At 36.1% G+C, this 21,959-nt stretch overlaps 2 protein-coding genes across 2 annotated transcripts; both read left to right on the top strand.

Annotated features, from left to right (window-relative positions):
* The first annotated feature begins 4,764 nt into the window (after positions 1–4,764).
* LOC110464436 (transient receptor potential cation channel subfamily V member 5-like) lies at positions 4,765–8,015 on the top strand. Its single transcript, XM_021519648.1, has 2 exons — positions 4,765–4,983; positions 5,387–8,015. The coding sequence occupies exons 1-2, from the start codon at positions 4,839–4,841 to the stop codon at positions 7,801–7,803; spliced, it is 2,562 nt and encodes an 853-aa protein (XP_021375323.1). The 5' UTR covers positions 4,765–4,838; the 3' UTR covers positions 7,804–8,015.
* A 2,297-nt stretch (positions 8,016–10,312) lies between these two features.
* On the top strand, positions 10,313–21,805 carry LOC110464423. Its single transcript, XM_021519630.1, has 4 exons — positions 10,313–10,683; positions 10,794–13,325; positions 17,327–17,425; positions 18,249–21,805. Exons 1-4 carry the CDS (start codon positions 10,590–10,592, stop codon positions 20,858–20,860), a joined length of 5,337 nt encoding a protein of 1,778 aa, XP_021375305.1. The 5' UTR covers positions 10,313–10,589; the 3' UTR covers positions 20,861–21,805.
* Positions 21,806–21,959: the final 154 nt, after the last annotated feature.

Below are 21,959 nucleotides of genomic sequence, written 5' to 3'. Positions count from 1 at the left end.
ATTAATTAAAATATTTATTACCTATATAAAAGCGTTTGTTATAATCGAAATGAGTCAGGACTTAGTTTCTCCTGATTTCATAATCACACATGCATTAGTAGTTTCTGAACAGCGGTTATATATGAGTTCTCGCCTGATGTCAATGCGGTTATATATGAGTTCTCGCCTGATGTCAATGTCTCACTCTTGGTTAATTAGACATCGGGTTTGTTATAGCATCAAAGAGGCTTTAAACTTGTATAAACACGTATGTATCCAGTGATAGCAAATTCTTAAGATTAAGACCAGTAGTGTATGCATATAGAATTTTTACTTGGGATTTACGTGTAAGTAATAGGTAAACACTGCTAAAATTTATTTCATTAAGTCTTGCTCTGTATCTACGCAGAGAAATCGTATGGACATAGTACAGATTACAACCTGCTCAGTTGTGAATTAGCAGCGTATATAATTGTTTTTAAATTATCCGTACAGAGTCATTTCTAACGTATAACAAGAAATATGTGATAACAATATTTTAAAAGTACTCAAAATTAACGGGAACCTGCATTTAAATTTTAGAACGAATTTTAAGCATGATTCCTACTAAAATCAATGAAATCGTGATGTAATGTTTAAAAGGTTAGGATAGAAAGGGAAACATTTTAAACTTTACAAAAGTTGTCATTAGCATATTTATTGACTAACTGCTGGATAAAGAGTATGTAAGCATGTAGGCATTAAGAAAATTCTGTTCTCAAAATTAGATTAAAGTATTTTTATCATAAGAGAAAGAAAGAAGGAAGCATGCAATTAGGAACGAAAAAGATAACAATCCCAACGAACAGTAGTAAGTATCGTTGTAGAACAATATTCCACAATAAAGTGGTTCAAAACACTGAATGGGAAAACCCTAATAAACGACAAAAAATATTTCTAACGATTTACGATATAATTACAAATTAATGTTTGGTTCAAAATAGTTGCGTGTCCATATTAGTCATTCACATGGTGTAAAAGATAATTAAGATAATTATTAAAATGCGTGTTTAGGATGAAAGCGTTATTAATACAAAAGTTATTAGATATTTCTTATGTCAGCCAAAAACGTTTAACATAGAATGTTTACACAGGAATGGGTTGTCGGGTGGCGCCTTTAACACAGACGACCGGGTTTTGATTCCCCGACCGGACGTGAAAATGCATAAGTGTGGCAAGCCAACGTAACATTTATTAAAGGAGCAATGTCGATCCTGTAGTTCATCGAATTATATAAGAGATCTTATATAAGACAATAGAGATATATTATATAACATAAAAATATCTTATTTAGATGACATATCTTATATAACATATAAATATCTTATATAGATGAGATATCTAATATAATATATAAATATCTTATATAGATGAGATATCTAATATAAAATATGAATATCTTATATAGGTGAGATATCTGATATAACATATAAATATCTTATATAGATGAGATATATAATATCATACATAAATGTTTTATAAAGATGAGATATCTTATATAGCATATCAATATCTTTTATAACATATCAATATCTTATATAACATATCAATATCTTACATAACATATCAATATCTTATATAGATGAGATATCTAATATAACAGATAAATAACTTATATATATATGAGATATCTTATACAAAACATAAATATCTTATATATATGAGATATCTTATATAACATAAAAATATCTTATATAGATCAGATAACTAATGTCATATATATAAATATCTTATATAGATGAGATATCTTATGTAATATATCAATATCCTATATAGATGAGATATCTAAAATAGTATACAAATTACCTTATATGGATGAGATATCAAAATAATATATAAGATATCTTATATAAATGAGATATCTAAAATAACATATAAATATCGTATATAGATGAGATATCTTATATAGGTATAAATATATAATAGAGATGAGATATCTAAAATAACATAAAAGATATCTTATATAGATGAGAATTATTATATAACATATACATATCTTATATAGATGAGATATATTATATCATATATAAATATCTTGTATAGATGAGATATCTTATATAACATATAAATATCTTATAAAGAAAAGATATCTAATATAACATATAAATATCTTGTATAGATGAGATATTTTATATAATATAAATATCTTATATTGATGAGATATCTAAAATAAGATATCTTATATAGATGAGATATCTAAAATAACATATAAATATCTGATATTGATGTCTTATATAATAAATAAATATCTAATATAGATGATAAATCAAAATAATATCTAAGATATATTATATAGATGAGATATCAAAATAAGATATATAGATGAGATATCTAAAATGATGTATCTAATATAAGATATCTTATATAGATGAGAATGTTTATATAACAAATAAATATCTTATATAGATGAGATATCTTATATAATATACAAATATCTTATATAGATGAGATATCTTATAAAGATGCGATATCTTATATAGATGAGATATCTAAAATATCTTAAACAACTTCTATAGATGAGATATCTAATATACTATATCAATATCTTATACAGATGAGATATCTAATATCACATCTAAATATCTGATATAGATGAGATATCAAATATTAAAAAAAATATTATATAGATGAGATATCTAATATAATATATAAATATCTTATATAGATGAGATATCTAATATAATATATAAAAATCTTAAATAGATGCTATTTCTAATATTGTGTATAAGATATCTTATATATTATATAAGATATCTTATCTACGATGTAAGATATCTTATGTTTTATTTGATCTTATGTAGAAATTAAATGAGATATCTTTTATAAGTATATATAATCTTATATAAGATATCTTATTTACTATATAAGAAATATTTTATCGTATATGATATTCATTCCACATTAAGACCCCCTGCGCGCTTACATCAGGGCAAACAATAGTGAAATGTATAATTTGATACAACTCATTTACATAATTAATGTAAGATCAATAGTATTTAGATATGCACGAGAACGATACATTTGCATGGAGATGTGATTAGAAGAACGTTCTTCGTTTGATCACCTTCGTGACTCTTGCGTCTATTAACAAACCTTTTAACATCAATATACGCATGCGTCGACGACAGTAGGAGGAGCAGTTCAGTCTAGCTTATTATCGAATTACTTTTTCATTGAGATGTGTAATTTACGTGCAATACGTGATTTACCTGAGTGGCCAATGGTGATGTGTAATGTGTAGCGATATGTACACTTGTGATTAACTTGTATCACTTAAAATTGATGTCATATCGAACCGTTTTGATCAGCGTTCAACATGAAAATATTTACAAAACAACTTTTCTCGAAAAGTGCTCTTTATATAAGCCGGTTCCATTATTTATATTACACAATTTAAGAAATTAACGCCACAAGAAATTAGTATTACCATATCTTGAGATTTTTTTTTTATAGTTGTTGAAATTTTCAGCAATCAATCACAAAAAGAAAAAAAAGATACTTTAACATTATCTGGCGACTCAGTTAAAGTTACTGATACTATTGCGTCAGTTACAATCGCGAAGAAAAGTTCCACTCATATATTTTTTGACTTGTCAAAAATTTAGTGTGTTTTTTTCGCTTTGGTGCTGTTTATTTTTTATTTTTATATGGCAACTTTGGCAAAGTGTACGGTTTTCAATGTAAAAGTCCTGGATTCGATCCCTGCATTTTTTTAACTTTTTTATCATCTTTTTTTCTGCTTTCTAACACTCTTTCGAACAACTGTAATTTTATAAACTGCATTTGCAACATGTGACTTTTAAGGAATACTTCTTTTGTAACAGACGTTAACCAATATTTCACATCTGTGATAATAGTAATGATATAGACTAAATTGTAAGTATCCTTTACCTCAAGTGTTCTTACCAGCGCAATTCTACAAAACAGCTAAATAAGGGAGACGATTCTCAGTACCCGAATGCGCCGTTACTTAAACATCAAGGCCCGCGTTACACTTGAATACTTTGACACAAAAGAAAATGTGTGCAGCAGAGCTGATATTTCTAGCTCAATAGTGATATCAGAATCATTTAGAATTATATGATAAACTATATTTGCAATTTTATCTGATTTTGTCTCTAAATGATATTTTACATGCAAGAAACTTATCTATTTCATTCTATCTTCATATAAGCCGGAAATCTATTAATACACGGACTAAGGCTTGTAAAAACTACAATTCAGACAGGCAGTTAAAAAGGGGAGATAATTCCATATACCCGAATGCACTGTGCGTTAAACAAACAGCCGATCGTTACATACATGAGTGGAACTGCTGTATGCGTTATGAGCGCGTCCTTAGTTACACAGTTGAATGGTTTGTTTGTACAGATAACAATCATTGTGTGCAATGGCGCTGACATGTCCCCAACATTTAATAAAGGCGTATCGCATTCCCTATCTCATTATACTGATCTGTTTAAAACACAAAAGCGTGACGTATATGTGTTTCTATACACAATCTGATAGAGGGCGTCGAGAGGGGAGAGACGGATTACCCACTAAATATCTAATTCTTCCTTTCGGCACTGCTGTAGGCCAAGCTGCCAGGTTCCCCTTAATGTACTTCTATAAAACAATATTTGACTTCTCTTTCGTTTTTGTCGGATACATGAAAGATTCAACATAAAAACATTTATTTGGTAAATGTATTAATAAAATTATATCCCCCATCCTCGGCCCCATAAACGCCATTGATTATAACAGGATGTGTATCTGCCTATACCAATACACATACAATCACCATGTCGGACCAAACGTTTGGTAAATAAAACGTTAAAATGGCAGACGGTACGGGTATACATTTAGACCCTGCTACTCTGACCCACTTGAGGTATCTCTTAGAAAATGGAGAACCTCTTGCTTACAGGGAGACAGAATCGCTGGATAGCCAGGACCTTGCATCTGCTAGGAGATACGAAGACGGTAAGCAGTTTGAAGAATTCAATTATATTTAAGTCCTCAAATAATTTACAGTGATATGTTGTAGCAGTATAATTTACTTCCAACCCAGAAGTATATCTCGGTAATATTAAATTCTTATCGGAATAATATAAAGTAAACACTGCATTCATTATACTGATTTACTAAATTCTGAATGTATTTGCTTTTGTCCATTTGAATCAATGACGAACTATTTTAGTTCATGCTTACGATGAATATATAGATCTATAACAAGCAATTACCTTAGAATTTTGTTCTAGATTTTAACAATTTTTGAACTATTGAAGTCGGCCTTAGCGTTAGTTTGTATATATGCACAAACTCGTCCCACAAAAGGATGCTAATGTCTGTGTTGTAACTAATAGAAGATTTATAATTTTTGTAGGGACTGAACTGATACAACTTTTGAAGGAGTTCATTGAGGAGAAGGACATCGATGAAGCCAAGGCAACACTTCAAAAATTTGTAGCCTTGGAACTAGACATCAGGGAATTTCAACTCGACATACCCCAGAAACCAAACGAACGCACAACCAACGAGACTATTCTCCATCATGCAGCCAAGTACGACACCGGCGGGATTGTTAGTGCTATCTTGGACAAGTTCCCGGTGCTGGTCTCCGAGGCGAAGAAGGGATCGGAGTACAAGGGGCAGACCGCACTTCATATCGCCATTACGCGAGCCAACAATGCGGCCATAGCTCTCATTCTTAGGACTGCAAAAAGATGTGATGAAATAGTCCTAAAAAAACAAGGAGAGAATGAAGACGAAGTTGGTGAAAAACCCCGTATGCTTGAGAACCTACTAAACACTAGGGCGACCGGAAGTAGATTTGAAGGAACAGTCATGATGGGAGAATTACCGCTTTTTGTTGCTGCGCTTAAATTTGATTTCGGCATGGTAGACAAGCTGATTGATTTTGGAGCTAATATATGCACAAGGAATGAAAGTTATGATACGATATTTCACTCTATGATTAGGTATCTGAGCAGAAAAAGAGACAAAGAAGACGAAGTCAAACGCATGATGAGTCATCTCACCGGGCACCTCAGAGACATCACCAAGAAGAAGAAAGAAGAAATGGAGAAGGAAGATATCCATCGATTAGAAAATTCTGACAATCCTGACGAAGACAATATTAAGAGCAACATAACACGTTCTAACAATTATGTTCATCTCTGGCTGATGAAGGATAAAGACGGGTTAACTCCCTTGAAATTAGCGGCAAAACACCAACTGGTTCACATATTTGAATACATCCTAGAACTGAAGGATGTCTATTGCTTTCAGAACGAGGATGAGGGTTTATTTGACATCAAAAAGTATGACGTCACTGAAATAGATTCCATTGCTAACACAGAAATTGAAGAAACGCCAAACGAGGAAGACACGAACACGAACACTTGTTGCAGCAGCTGTCGAATCGTCTTCCCAAAAAAGGAATCTATCCTGGAAATGCTGTTTGATAAGAACTACACTCGAAAATTTTCTTCTATCATCATAGAAATGATGCCAGTGAAGAAGTTGATACAGAAGAAATGGAAGAATGTTGTCTCTCTATATTCATTGTGGATGCTGATCCAGGTGGTACTGATGGTTTTTCTGAGTGTATACGCGGTAGAACGTTCCTACTGGCACGAGTCGGAGATAGAAAACACCGGCACGGGGTTAGGTAACTACTTCAAGAACAATCAGTCTTTACGCTTATTCCTCACCTCGTTCCAGTGGATTGCATTCATCATAGCCATCTTCTACGTCATTATTGTCATCCTCTGTGTTATTTCGAAGCTAAAACGACCAAATCCGGATAGATACTACATGCACAACATTGAATACATCCTTCTGATGTTGATCTTTGCTTTGGCTGTGATTGTGGACGTTCTGATAACACAGGCAGTGGGACGACATGACGGAATTCCACTTATCATCGCACTATTCTCAGGTTGGTGGTTCAACGTCTTTTTTCTCCGTGGTTGGCATCTCTTTAGTTTTTTCACGGTTATGATAAAGGAGGTAATTTTTGGGGACTTTCTACGATTTTCCGTCATAATTGCGTTCCAGTTGTTCGCATTTACGACGTGTATGCACACGATGTTTCAAGGAAAAGATGTTCCTGCCATTGACGGAAGCGATGACAACCACTTCTTCACAACACTTATTACCATGTTCAACCTGATGCTGGGGCTCGGGGAGATCGAATGTCTGTCCCAAGCTCGCGTCAAATGGCTGGCTCTGACTCTCTTTGTTCTCTTTGTCCTTCTGACATATGTCCTTTTGCTTAATGCCCTGATAGCCATGATGTCATCCACGTGCGAGAGCGTGCTTTCCGAGAAGTACTCGGTGTGGAGAATCCAGCAGCTGTCAATCATCCTTTTCATCGAGGATCTGTTCCTTGTCTCCTTTCTCCAACGTTTAACCCGCAGTCCAGCAAACAAGCGCTACCAAGACATATACGATCCAATCATAAACATGACCTCCCGGAACCAACAGCGTTACATGCTGGACATGCAGTCTCGCAAGATGACATTCACCGAAGAGGAAACCGACGTGATGAAAAGGAGAACTCAGGAGGAGATCAGGAAAACTGTCAACCAAAAACTCAAACAAAATATGGAGGAATCTATTTCTGGCCCGAAAAAGAGTGACGAACAACCTTTGGTTGAGAACGATTTCCTTACGAGGGACATTGAAGGGCCAAAACTGAAGCCGTACACCCGTGAATTTAAGGAGGAGCTCCCTAAAATCCCTGAGGATAACTCTACTCAGGCTCGTGTTAGCAAATGGATGTCAACCATGCAATGACTTATTGGCTGACAATTCTACTTATTAATTGACCCATTCAGCGTTGTAAATATTTATTGAGTGAAAAACTTGAAAGACCTCTAATATCTGGTGTTTACGCAAACATCCTAGAAATGAAGACAATGAATACACAAATAGTAATTGAAAAGTAGTGTTACAGAGATTTATATAGAATTATTATTGTTAATGACATTATAAATACTTGAGATTTATTTATAATCGTGTTGTAATTAAGTTACATTAACATAGGTGTCGTATGTATCATACGTTTGGTTTTAATATACCTCATCTATATAACAGTATATTGGTCATGTGACGGGAAAATGAAAAATTTTGATCTCGAGTTTCCCCGGTTTAAGATCCATTTTTGTTACCAGCTCTGATTAGCTCATCAATTAATTCGGCCAGAAGAAAGGGGCAAATTGATTCTAGAGGAACGCCTTCAGTCTGCTGGAAAAAATTGCCACCGAACTCAATAAAGACATTGTCAACCATGAACTCAAAAACACTACCTTTGATATAGATTGCATTTCAATTTATAATAAAGAAAGCTACAGTTGTATTTGTCACAATGGCCCAACAAAGTAATATTGTCATACATTGTCACATAGTAAAAGTGGGCATAGCGAATGTGTGTTAACAAAGACATTGAAATAAGTGAAAGTAATAAAAACGGTTTAAAAATGTAATACAAATATTCAAAAGGTTTTCAAATGGTGCAATATGCAGATCAATTTTAGTTTCTTTAATAAGCCTTGTGTGGAGTTTAATGGTAGAACAGGTCAATTATTTTCATATAAACAAACAAACATTAAATACCCTAGACTTTTTGAACTATTGTATAAGCATGTTATAGGCTCCTTCGTTGTTATTTGTAAACAAAACAAACAAAAAACAAAAAAAAGCAGAATAATTCTATCTATGGTCCAGAATATCTGCTAGGTTTTAACAAAGCGTGAATAAAAATGTTTTTTTCTCCAAATGGCGCAGCATGCGGATCTATTTTGATTTCATCAATGTGACTTGCGTAGAGCTTTAGGGTAGATCAGACCAATTATTTTCGTACAAATATACAACAGACCTTTCACTTTTAAACTATTTTATTAGCACTGTATTGGCTCCTATGTTATTTATATTTTTCAATACAGAAAATTTCGAGCTAGGGTCCGGAATACACCCAGATATTTGAACATTTAAATAAGGCAATTATGACTTAGGAGTTTTAGAAAAGCATGAAAGAAAATGCACGAATTATGGTCTATAGTACAAAGTGATAGTAGCATTGACCTTTAATCTCTGAATACTAAAACTGAAAAGGGTTGTTAAGCCTATTAGGTTTGAAAAGGAGGGGGTAAATTACACGATTTGTGGCGTAGTTTTTAATGTTTTGACATTGGATTTCCCTTTGCGTGAGTAACGTGTCAAAAAGTAGACCGAAGGACAGATATGGTTATTCTAATATCTCCCAAACTTCTTTTGTGTTCGTCTAATTACATGTTACATATAAAGGTGCACACTTAAATCTTTAACATCATATACAAAAATTACGCTCCTTGGATACCTTAATATGCCTCAATCCAACCAAAATAGAGGTCAAGTGTGAACTTTGACCTTTAATACTGACCAATGACCATCAAACCCTAACCAGGTATATAAATCGACGTTTCCATAAGATGTTGTCAATATGCTGTTAATCTGTTGGGACGTTTATCAGACATAGCATTTATAAGTTTTCTTTACTTCACATACATGGACGGACCGACGGACCGACGGACCGCCAGACATTACCTAAATACCCCCTCTGCGTATAAGGAAGTATTACAAGGAATGGAAGTAATGTTAATTTTCACCCATAATGCTTCTCCATTGACAACTGTCCACAAACAGATAATAACACGTAACGGCAGTGGTATACTTAGTAGCTATTAAGTTACAGCTAGTTTGTTCTCTGGCTGAAACTCTTTTGATCCTTTTACTAGATTGTGTGCTTTATGGGGTAAACCGTGAAATGTGTCTACCTGAGTAATAACCTAAGTGCTATTGATTCTAACGAGTATTTTTTAAATGCCCGAAGTGGTACAATTATCTTATGAAGAAACAGCCTGAACTACCGTTTAACAAAATAAATGCCCCTGCAGGTGTTCGACATACGTTACTCTTTTCATAATGCGTAGCCGTAGTTACGACGGGTGTAACTCAATTACACAAACAATGTGACATGTATAATGTATCATAAACAGACTCTACTTTCTCTCAATCTCAAATGCACTTTATAAATATTTATTTATATACAGAAAATCACGTTTTAACGGAACAATGCATACAATGACACCTGGTTCTACAAATTTTTCAAGCCAAACTAATCAATGCCACGGGCAAAATATATAGTTCAGCAGGTATGATAATAAATAACGTATGTTTTAGTATTACCAAACCCAGGTTCGAAGGAAAGCTTCTACAGTATAAATACGGTAGGCGTGACTCATATAAAAAAAAATCATATTTCACAACGACCGAAGTGATCTGTGGCAGCCAATGAGCCCAAAGTGTAATCACTAGACCTGAATAGGCATGCATATATTGAAAGGTTGGTATTGACATTTTGAATAATAACCGTGGATCGTTAACCATCACTTACTTTTTATGGAACACACAGTGCTTGGAATATTTAAATATAGCTGGGTTCGTACTCGAAGTGAAGACAAATGTTCTTAGCGTTTTAGCCAATACACAGTTTGTTTAGACTCACTTAATTACGGTGTGGTCAAGGAAGAATCGAACAGACCATGTTAAAAAGGAAAAAGGTCTTCGTTCAGTTCCCTTTGGAGACAGCAGCAAGCCCTGGAAAAGATACCGAAATACCAACGCCGACACCTAAACGTAAGCATTTATTATTTATGTTTTAATAATATCCAGAATACTGTATTGAGTCATACACTTATTGTCATAAAACATATCTCATTCTCAAAATGTTTATCTTCTTTCAACAGACACAAAATGTCATAGAGAAATCGATCAAGTATACAGATTAATCAGCACCAGGAACTTCTCCTTGGCGAGGGATCAACTCCGGAATTTTAACAAGGACATTCATGGACAACCATTGTTACGTTGGCGGAGATCGAAAGACGGCATGGAGACAGACGAGACTCTCCTTCATATATGTCTGATGCATAACAGTGAGGAAAACGTCGCCTGTATCATTCACATCCTTGCCATCTGTCCTGACCTGCTCATGGTGCCGAGGTTCAGCATGGCGTTTGCAGGACAGACACCACTTCATATTGCCGTAGTAACGGGAAATGTCCAGGCCTGTGAGGAGATACTGAACGTTGCAGAGCGTTCGAAAGTGAAGTTGCGTGCACTAATGAATGCTCGTGCTACAGGCAAAATCTTCAACAATTCCGTTATGATGGGACAAATACCATTGTTTGTCAGTGCTCTAACGTTTAAAGAAAACATTGTTGACCTTCTTCTTCGAAGAGGAGCATCACTGTTTGTGAGGAATGGGAAGGGAGATAATGTATTTCATACCATAATAAAGTACATCGTGATTAACAGAAACAAATTAGCTGATGCTAGACGTATGATCACCTTCCTGCACAAGAAAGTTGTCGTAGAAAACCAGAAAAGACATTCGAGGAGAAAGCAACGGCGTTATGACAAACACAGTCGAAACGAGAATGACGGTAGAATAAAATCATCCTTTGACGAAGGAACTAATCCTGAAAAAACTGAGAACACAAGTGACAAAGATTTGCGCCAAATCTGGTACATGAAGAATAACCATAATCTTACATCTCTTCAACTTGCAGCAAAATATGGGCTGGTAGAAATCTTCATCCAGATCCTTAATCTACCGAGCGTTTACTGTTTCGAAAACAAAAATGACGGTCTTTTTGATGAGAAACACTACGACATCACAGAGGTAGATTCCATCACCAACTACAAGTCCCAACTCCTCTCAGGAGAACAAACGGTTAGGCCTTTCAATTTCAAAGGCGTGAAATCGGAATCTGTTTTTGAGATGATGTTCGGAAACAAGATGAGGCCAAAGGATATTGTAGAAATCACTGAAATACCACCTCTGCGAGGTCTGATCAAACTCAAATGGGAACTGTACAGCAAGATGTTCTTTGCGTGGATGGCCATTCACCTCATCTTTATTATCTTGTTGAGTGCGTACACAGTCAACCTGTCCGAACTGAAATTCAATCCTTCCAATTCAGGTTCAACAGCAGAATCTATGCCATCCCCACACCAGGTGAACTATGTCAATTTGTGTATGTGGAGTTCATTTGTCTATGGACTTGTCTATGTGGTTTTGGGCGTTACGGCGATCATCCCCAAATTCCTACAACCGAACGCCAAGTTGTACTGGAAGTGCAACATGGACTACATCAGTATATTGATGATCTGCGGGATGGGTCTCCTTGCAGATATCATCTGGCAGTTCGTGGATTACGAACACAACAGGGTGCCTCTTCTGATATCAGTTCTAACCGGATGGTGGTTCAACTTGTTTTTCCTAAGAGGACTCAAGATGTTCAGTTTCTTCACTGTGATGATTAAACGAGTAATTTTTGGGGATTTCCTGCGTTTTTCAGTGATAATAGCATTCCAGCTGATATCGTTCTCTGCCAGTGTCCACACGATGTATCAAGGTAAAAACGTCCCAAGCATCGAATCAAACGTAGATGAGCCCTCCTATACGAAGTCATTTGACACATCTCTGTTCACCATGTTTAACCTGATGTTGGGAATCGGAGGGATCAACTCAACAAAAGTAGCCAGGTCGACTTGGCTGACAAACTCTTTATACGTGGTTTACATACTTTCTACGTACATTCTCCTGGTAAACGCCCTGATTGCTATGATGTCTTCAACGTGCTCCTTCATCCTGCAAAACAAATTTTCAGAATGGCGGATACAACAGCTTTCAGTCATATTGATGCTCGAAAATTGTCTCCATGTGATTCTCAGTTACTATGATCCCGTGACGCGCAGTGAGATCATAAAGGAAAAAAGGAAAAAAGTGTATGACCCCGTGACAAAGACTTTTACGACTCAGGTCAGGTATCTCCTGGATATGAAAACCCTTCAAAACGATATGATTGAAATGAAAGCGGAGGACATTGAAGAAATAACTGAGGCCCAACAAAAACGCAATCAGGAATCACTCAACAACAACATCAACAAAAATATTCTTAAGAGGATGGCTGCTTCCGCTTTCTTTCTTCCGTTTGTAAGACAACAAACTAAACCAGTCGTGCCTCAGCAGGAATCAGATATGACAGACTTAGAACCAGACATGTCGGACCTAATACCACGACCTCGTGTGCCGGCTATATTTTACGAGTATTTGAAACATGACTTGAATTATGATTCGGATTATGACATAATGAATGAAGAATTGGTGAGGAAGGCTGCCACGGAGGTGTTCCATGTTGGAAGACGAGGGACGGTTGTAGAACCTTTCGAAGCGTCATCGTCGGAGGAATCAAGTATAGAAGAGAAAACTTAAGTTATATAAGGCCACAATAAAATGTTTCTGCTTCAATCAATGATTACTCATTTGGGTATTTAGGTCAAAATGTTTTGTTAAAAGCATGAACTTTGATTTAATCAACTCTAATCAGTAGAACCCGTCAACAGAAGCAATGCGTTCATTTTGTTTAACAACCATGATACATTCACATAAGCACTTTGAATATCATATATTTATAAATATCAGTTCAACATTGAACAGATCTTCATTTCTAAATGGGGACAATATATTGTACCTGGACTTAACATCAAAATGAATTTCGGTAGAAACTATCAATGATTTTTTTAGCAGTCGGACCGTTTCCCGAGTCGCTCGCTAGCGCTTAATTTTTATTTAGGCCTAATAGACACGTAAACATGGGTAGCATGGTACACTTGTTGGTGGTAGGTGACCTGTATTACTGGTATAATTAAGAACTTAGTAACTGTATAGTGTGTGTTTGTAAGGAGTGATATAGACTGCATAACGACGGGTGATTTAATGAATACTCTTGTAAGTTTATCCTCACGTGTACGTACTGGAAACCATGCATGCTTACAGGTTAATTCACAAATACAATTCATTCACGATTGAGAAGATGATTTTTCAATACTGGTAGTTAGTTTAAATGCAAAGGATACATGTATTTATGGAAGTTTGAATTCGCGATTGAGTCTATTTACGAATTAAAGCTAAAATGAATTCCTCGTGAAACTAACGTAATTTGCAGCATTTTTTGCAAAGTACACTTGTACTATTTTTGCGCCTATGTGACCGTATGCTTAAAACACTATAATGTTTCTAATTAACACAATGGCGTACGATAAAGTTCCTTTAAGTATATTCCATTGGAACTTTCTGAGATATTTCAATTAGTTATATCTCTATGTTTGCTACTTCTGTCATGTCAAAAACCGCTCATCAGAAATAATTCAGGAATTTCAGTCAAAATCTGGATTGCTCCCTCTTGTTCACTCCATCAGTATATAACCAAACTGTTTCAAATCAGAAAATAATTATTTGTTAAAGTTTTTGCTGTTATTGGTTCAAAAAAATTTTTGATTGGTAGGATGAAGGGATGGGGTGATAGATGGTAGTAGGGAGGGACGAAACATATTAGAGAAAGTCTTGTTTTTACATATATAGAAATATATTAACCCTTTATCAATATATATCTGTCTTGTAATAAAAGTAATACGATGTACATGTTGTGAGCAGTGTTGATTTCTTTCTATTCATTTTATACAAAATATGCCCCGTGTTAATGTCACATTATTTCTAAATCAAACGAAGACGTTATTTCATTGGACACGAAATATTTTGGTGGGCCCAGCTCACCGAAACCCACAATGTACATAGACTGCACAGAAGTATTCAGTCAAAATTAATTTCATGTTTTTTCTATATATTTTTTTCTGAATTGTCTTTGTGTTATTTTTTTAACTTTAATATTGCTATAAGTAAGGAAAACCTCGAAATCCCTTTCTAAAAATGTTATCTTTGTCTGTTGCATTGTTCAGAATATGTAACGAATTAACAATACAACAAATATTGTAATGACTTCGTCCTGCACGAGAGTGTACATAGAGAAGAAGAAAAAGAAGAAAACAAACATGAAAACAGACGTGGAATTTTGCCCGATTACTTAATATATCCAGTCCATGAAGTTCACGTAATTTTCGTCAAAATGTATACGTGATTTTTTCTTTACTCATCACGATAAGTGATTACGCTGAAAGATGAGTATGGCATCACTAAGCATATATCCAAGCCTCGCAAACAATATACATTGAATGCAACAAAATATTTCACCGAAAGATTACGTAAAAGTTTTAAAATTATTTCTGATCGGGTACTTTATGCACTAGAACACTGACAGGAAAGTAAGGGCCCCGCCACGTGCCTGACCATACCCGTGGTCCATTTTAGTAACAATGACCTTGACCTTAAAACCTTTGTTCAATTACCTTTAGCACATCCAAATGTCAGTGTATAATCATGTCAAATTTCAAGATTAGTCTTTTGAATTCCGATACTGGGACCATACGCACACCCCAGTATAGTTTAGTAACAGTGACCTTGACATTGAACTTACAAACTTTATACACCCTTATTCCATATCTACATATCACAGTGTAGCACCATGTCAATTCAAACCGATCAGTCTTATGGATTCCGTAATAATCTCTGGAAACGAAAGTGTGGACGGACGGACGGACATATAGATTACTATAGTCCGTCTGCATATCCGACGCGGGGCCCTAATAAGGAAACGCGATATATACCAAAGGCCTCAAATCACAGATATTCAAGAAGTCAAAATCAGACACCATTCCTTTAGGAAATTGTATCGTTTATAATTTCTTTTTCATTGTTCTGAAATAGTTATATTTGTTAACAGATGTAGCCAATGGAAGACCGAAAATAACTTCATCATCAGCATCACCAGCCAACACTTTACAGGGAAAGCGAGTTAGGACGACCGAGATTACTAAAGGCAAAACTACAACAAATGTCATACAAAATATTAAATATATTAAGCCATCCTAACAAAAGCGTATCTCATAGTTTCACCGGGCGGAGACAAGGTCGCTTTCGTTTATCGCAATTCAAACGGTCGAACCAGAGTTATTTGGTTATGAAATAAGCTCGGACCTAGTAATCTGATGGTGCTTTCAGGCGAGCCTTGAAAATGCAGGTCCGCCATGATTTTTATCAAAACATGGTTCATTTAAAAACAGACGAACCGGTTGTTCCGCATAAACAGAAAGCTAGCAACGCTTTACATCGTAACCGGGTCCAGTCTATCATTAAAATACTAGTAGGCTTCATACCGTAAAAAAACGTGTACAAATAATTAACAGAACAGTACACGATTGTACAGTTTACCATTAAACGCAATAAGCGTGCACACACACACACACACACACACACACACACACATATTATAAGACTCTTCCATGCTCAGGCCGGGGTGTAGGAGAGGGAAATTCCACCCGAGAGTGGAATATCCCTCTCCTTCACCCTTGGGCACATTTTTCTCTCATTCCAACCACCAGAATAAGCTTAGAAACCATGAAAATGCATTTGGACTGGCCAACATTTTGAAAATATCAATTCCCCCCTGAGCTTTTTAGACGAACGCGAATCAGCCAGCCATATTTAACATATCCTATATTGAAAACTAATCACATCTTCCTTACGTGTACGGTAAATATATCGTAAAAGGTTTTTAATTTCATCACGTCGCCTTTTCCGCATTGCGGCATTGGAGAGTTCCAAATTGGTGACGTCACGTCACGTGAAATGGGGTGTACTTACCCTGGACAGGTCTATCTTACACACATGGAAATGAGATAAATATATATATATACTAACGTTGCATTATAATGTAAGCATTCGACATAACGGCATCTGCTCCCACGTTAAGCAAATACATTTTGTTTTATAAACCATATACATGTATCCCCTAAAAAGCATGACAGAAGTCTATTTAACAAGAGCAAATAATCAATCGATCTTTCTTTAATGAATACAAGAATACAATACATGTCTATAAGCAAACCATTCAAAACTTAACGCGGTGTGTCTGTTTTTTAAACGTGAACAATTGTTTGAAGCTAGTGTATGTATGTACCGAATAAATAAATAACGGCATGAGTACGTCCAAGTGCTATCTACAAATTTCAAGCTACAACCTTGTTAGATCTACGTAACAATAGCGTCGCATAGTTTTTAGTATTAAAATTCACTTGACGTACCGATAATCCCAAACAAAGCTTGGGTCCATTCAGAGCAAGTGTTAATGCAAGCACAATCGAAATCGAGTCTTGTAACTATACTCATTTGACAGAGCACGTGCTTCCCAGTATACGCGTTGAGGTGACAGGGCAATAAAACTGTTTCAATCTTAATCAAATCTAAAATTCCAACTAAACAATAGTCTTAGATACAGGTTACCATTTACGAAACAATGGCCGCACAGCTTGTAACAAACAAGGGCACGGTACAGGCATTACGTTGTACAAGACAACATGGATGACGATTCGATGACCAACAGGTTCTCCTCCTTTCAAAAGGGCCAATTCTATAAGGGTAAGTAGATTTTATAATTAAATGAATTCTCTTCTAGGCCGGTAATATATGACGTTCAAAATAATTGTATTCTTTAAATTAATTACATTCTTCACAATAGTTTTGCAGCAGAGTTTTGCCCCTAACTTCTCAACTTTTAGTACACCCTTGAGTGTACATTTTTTGACTCCAAAAAATGTGCTTTAACTCTTGGGTAACGACAGTTTCATTTGACATGTGTTTTGACCTTTCTAAAGTACAGTCAAACAGTTATTTGACTTCTGAAATTGCTTAATGCTAATTCAATGGTAAACTGAAAAACTTGACATATCTATTTGTCTCGTCACCAAACAACTAAACGCATGTGTATTTAGTCCATAAAAACTTCATTTTCAACAACTTTTAATATACTATGTATTCAAAAATACACAAATAATATATTATGTACTCAAAAGTACACAGACCCATACGGAATAAGCGTATTACTAACGTGGCACGGATTGTGAAAGATGTTTACAATCTTCTTGAAAGCGATCCTTATGTTCAATTTTTAACTTTGGGGTTAAAGCACTGGTTAAAATGTGTGCCATGTCGCTACGAACATAAATGATCTTACACGACTGTCCATGTCATATTGAAGTAATTAAACGAGTTTGATCATTTGATATGACATGATTAATATTTTTACAGGATATGTTTTACCTTTAATTGGTTTTCATTTAAATACCAGTTTTGTTTTATATAAAGTAAACCATCTTTTATCGTACTTCAGCTACGGTATTGAGACAAATCCCGATGTTGTAACATTGTATAGGCAATACAATGAGTCATTTCTTCATTTTAGGCGAGAGCGAGGACGAAAGAACATTCCGATTGTTCGAGCAATGTCTGGATACCCGCCAGTTCCACTTCGCCACGGCCTTAGCCACACGATTCACAAAATCTGTGCATGAAACGTATGTTAGAAAATGGCGGTTCAAGCGCGAACTAAAAAGGAACGAAAATGTCTATGAAAGAGATGAGACGCTTCTGCACTATATCATCAACTTTCCAGATACCGGAGAACTCCTGTGTATCTTACTCCAGATTTGTCCGGATTTGGCATATATTCCGCGGACGCATCCAGACTACTTTGGACAGACGCCTCTCCACATAGCAATCGCCTCGGGAAACCGGGAGGCATTTGACATAATTTTGAAAAAGGCCTGGCTGAGTTCTCACAAGCATATACGTAAGTTGGTAAACGTACGAGCGACTGGAACTAACTTTCAACATACAGTCATGATGGGCGAGCTACCATTATTTGTGGCGGCACTACGGAATGACCAATATATGGTGAAGATACTTATAAAATACGGCGCAGTCCCTTATGTTATCAATGGGAATGGAGACACCGTGTTTCACGTCTTGATCGAGTATGCTGCACTGTACAGGGACAAAGTGAAACATGTTAGAAAGATGACGTCATGCATACATGAACAGATAAAGAACCTGATGGAAAAGGCAAAGCAAACAAGACTGAAAAAGAAAAAGCTGGAGAATAAGTTTCGAGACTTGAAGAAAAAACAGCAAGGCCAAGCAATGATCAATCCGCATGAAAACAGGAAATCAGGTGAAGGAGAAAAGGAGACAAGAAAGTCGGTAACGTACGACTATCGTCACGTTTGGTTTATAAAGAACAACCAATACTACACTCCGCTAGAACTGGCCGCTAAGCACGGACTGACGGAAATATTCAACGATATTCTTAATCTACAGGACGTGTATTGTCATCTCGGCCAACGAGACGGCCTGTTCGACGAGAAGTCGTACGACATTACAGAGATAGACACTATTGCCAAATACTGCAGTCAGCGGGGTGTTGATGACGAAGGTGAGCTCCAGTCCGAAGTAGGCTGTTCACTGTTTAGGCGGTATCCTAAACGGGAAGCAATCCTGCAAATGATGTGTAACTCTAAACTGGGTTTTTCTGATGTTGCTGCTCTTATAGACCTCCCACCGATAAAGCTCCTCATTAAAAACAAGTGGCATTTCTACCGAGTCCCGTACATAGCCTGGATGATATTCCATTACGCTTTCGTCCTTGTCCTGAGCGCCTTTGCTGTCAACAGATCCGAGGTCGTATTCAGTGTGTCAGATTCGCAGCCTGGCTCCTCATCTGGTAACTCATCAAGTGACTCTACTACGCCAGTACCAGGAACGTCTGTCACTAAAGAAGGATTTGTCGCCATCACAAGGTGGATTTTGGTTGCAATAGCCGTCGTTTATCTGATCATTGGGATGTTGGAAACAATGATGAAAATACGGAAACCAAACACTTTAGGATACATGCTCAATAATTTGAATTACATTGGTTTTATCTATGTCTTTTCCGTGGGAATCATCACGGACGCCATCATGCACCGATACTGGTATAACCATGATGGGATTCCTATGGTAGTAGCCGTCCTAGCGGCGTGGTGGTTCAATGCATTCTTCCTCGGAGGCTGGCGGTTGTTTGGTTTCTTCACGACGATGATTCAGAGAGTCGTCTTTGGCGACTTCTTCCGTTTTTCAGTAATAATAGCTTTACAGCTGTTTTCGTTTACCACAACGATGACGGTTGTATACCAGGACAAAAACACGCCTGCCATTGACGGAACGGAAGACGAACCGGGACATCGTACCATGTATGGAGCGTCACTGTTCAAAATGTTTAAGTTAATGATTGGTATCAATGAATTGCTCTTCCTTGATCAGACAAAGCAAAAGTGGTTAGCTTATAGCCTCTACGTCCTCTTCATTATGACTACCTACATCCTCTTGATCAACGCCCTCATAGCTATGATGTCATCTACGTGTACCCGCCTCCTGCAAAACAGGTACTCTCAGTGGAGGGTTAAGCAACTATCCGTCATCATCCTCCTTGAGGACCTTCTTTCCCTCTTCAGTTATAATAATATGACTTCGGCAGCTGGCGGACCCAGTGTCAGTTCTGAAAATGTGAAGATGTTTAATCCCTCTACGGGAACGGTTACAATGGTTCGCAGATATTTTCTGAAGATGTCATCTGCAGTTCAGGATTACAGCTATCATGACATCGCCGAGACAGCGTCTGTCCTTGAGAAACGTGACGAACTTGCAGCAGAATGTGCAACTAACCAAGATATCCTCCAGAATATGAAAGACGGAATTATCGCCGAGTCAGAACCTGCCGAGTCAGTTATGGACGATTATACTATGTGGGAGTTGTCGTCTGCAGAGGAGAGTGACACGGAAGACAGCCCTGATCCCTTGAGATATTATACCATCTACAACGAGTTTACCAGTGGCTCTGGTGAACAACAGGAGGATAACAACTCAGATGCTGATAGTACAGAATCGCGTTTGCGCAGACTCACAAAAATGGCATCGGGTGGACGGATCATATCTTACCCAAGAAAGGCCAACAGGAAAGTCATGTCAAAGGAGACATAGAATTGAGACAATACCAGGATAATTAGTAATAAGAAAAATATCCAGTGGGCATTCCTTTATTTACCTATAGTTTTAGAAAACCAACATGAAGATACAAAATATAACTGCAGATTCAAATGGACCGTTTGTTACCAGAGGTAATATAATCAGTTAACAATACAAATATATACTATGGTGTTTATACTGTGTATATATTACCCAATGATACACAGTACCATTGAGCCATGTACTATACACTTAACAAATGTTTACTATACATTAAACAGGTACATCACGCCATGTACACTATAACTAAATACTATACAAACGTACACTATATAGACAATGTTCATTGTATAAAATTTGTTATACAATGTAGACATAACATGTATTAGTGTACATGATACAAATATTATGTTAATCACACACACAGTATACAATGTAAACCAAAGTATACAGTATATTCAAAGCACGTGTGAATTAAAGTGAGCAGCACTCATGATCAATGTAAATCAAGTAGTATTAAATGTATATAACTGATTGTTGGCTATTGTCCAATTACATGTGCCTGCTATATATATATATGTAAGCTGTATTCCGTATCATTTTGTACAATACTATGAAGAAATGCATGTTGATGTGATTTTATTCAAAAGCAGAAGGGAAAATACAATGTTGGAAAGATTTGGTCTTTTTATTTTATTTTAGTATTGAAATGCATATTTTAAACATTATGATGGTACACTGTATGCAAAACAGTTCCACCCATACATATACCGTGATAGCACAACTTGGAGATTATGATAATAAATGTTGAAGAGTCATTTCAATACCTAAACACATACTAATCAACAAGAAATTGTTATTCATCTTTCTGCTATTTTGGTATACAGTTAAAAACAAGAATTCCACGGAAGTGGCTGTGTCGCCTGCGCAGGAAGCTGGGAGATTACGAAGAAATAGATACACTTTTCACTTCAAGAAATAATGTTAGAAGTAAGCAATAATCATAGATTATGTTTTTGGATGGCATCATTTTGTTATATAATCTGTTTTTCTGGGAGGAACTTGCTATGGATACTCATTGTCTCAATTCTAAGTTTAATTTGTATGATTTGTC

The sequence above is a fragment of the Mizuhopecten yessoensis genome, unplaced genomic scaffold (genome assembly GCF_002113885.1).
Source record: "Mizuhopecten yessoensis strain PY_sf001 unplaced genomic scaffold, ASM211388v2 scaffold10987, whole genome shotgun sequence".
Classification (NCBI taxonomy): domain Eukaryota; kingdom Metazoa; phylum Mollusca; class Bivalvia; order Pectinida; family Pectinidae; genus Mizuhopecten; species Mizuhopecten yessoensis.
The sequence above is the reverse complement of the archived record's forward strand: the minus strand, read 5'-3'. Positions and strand labels throughout refer to the sequence as shown.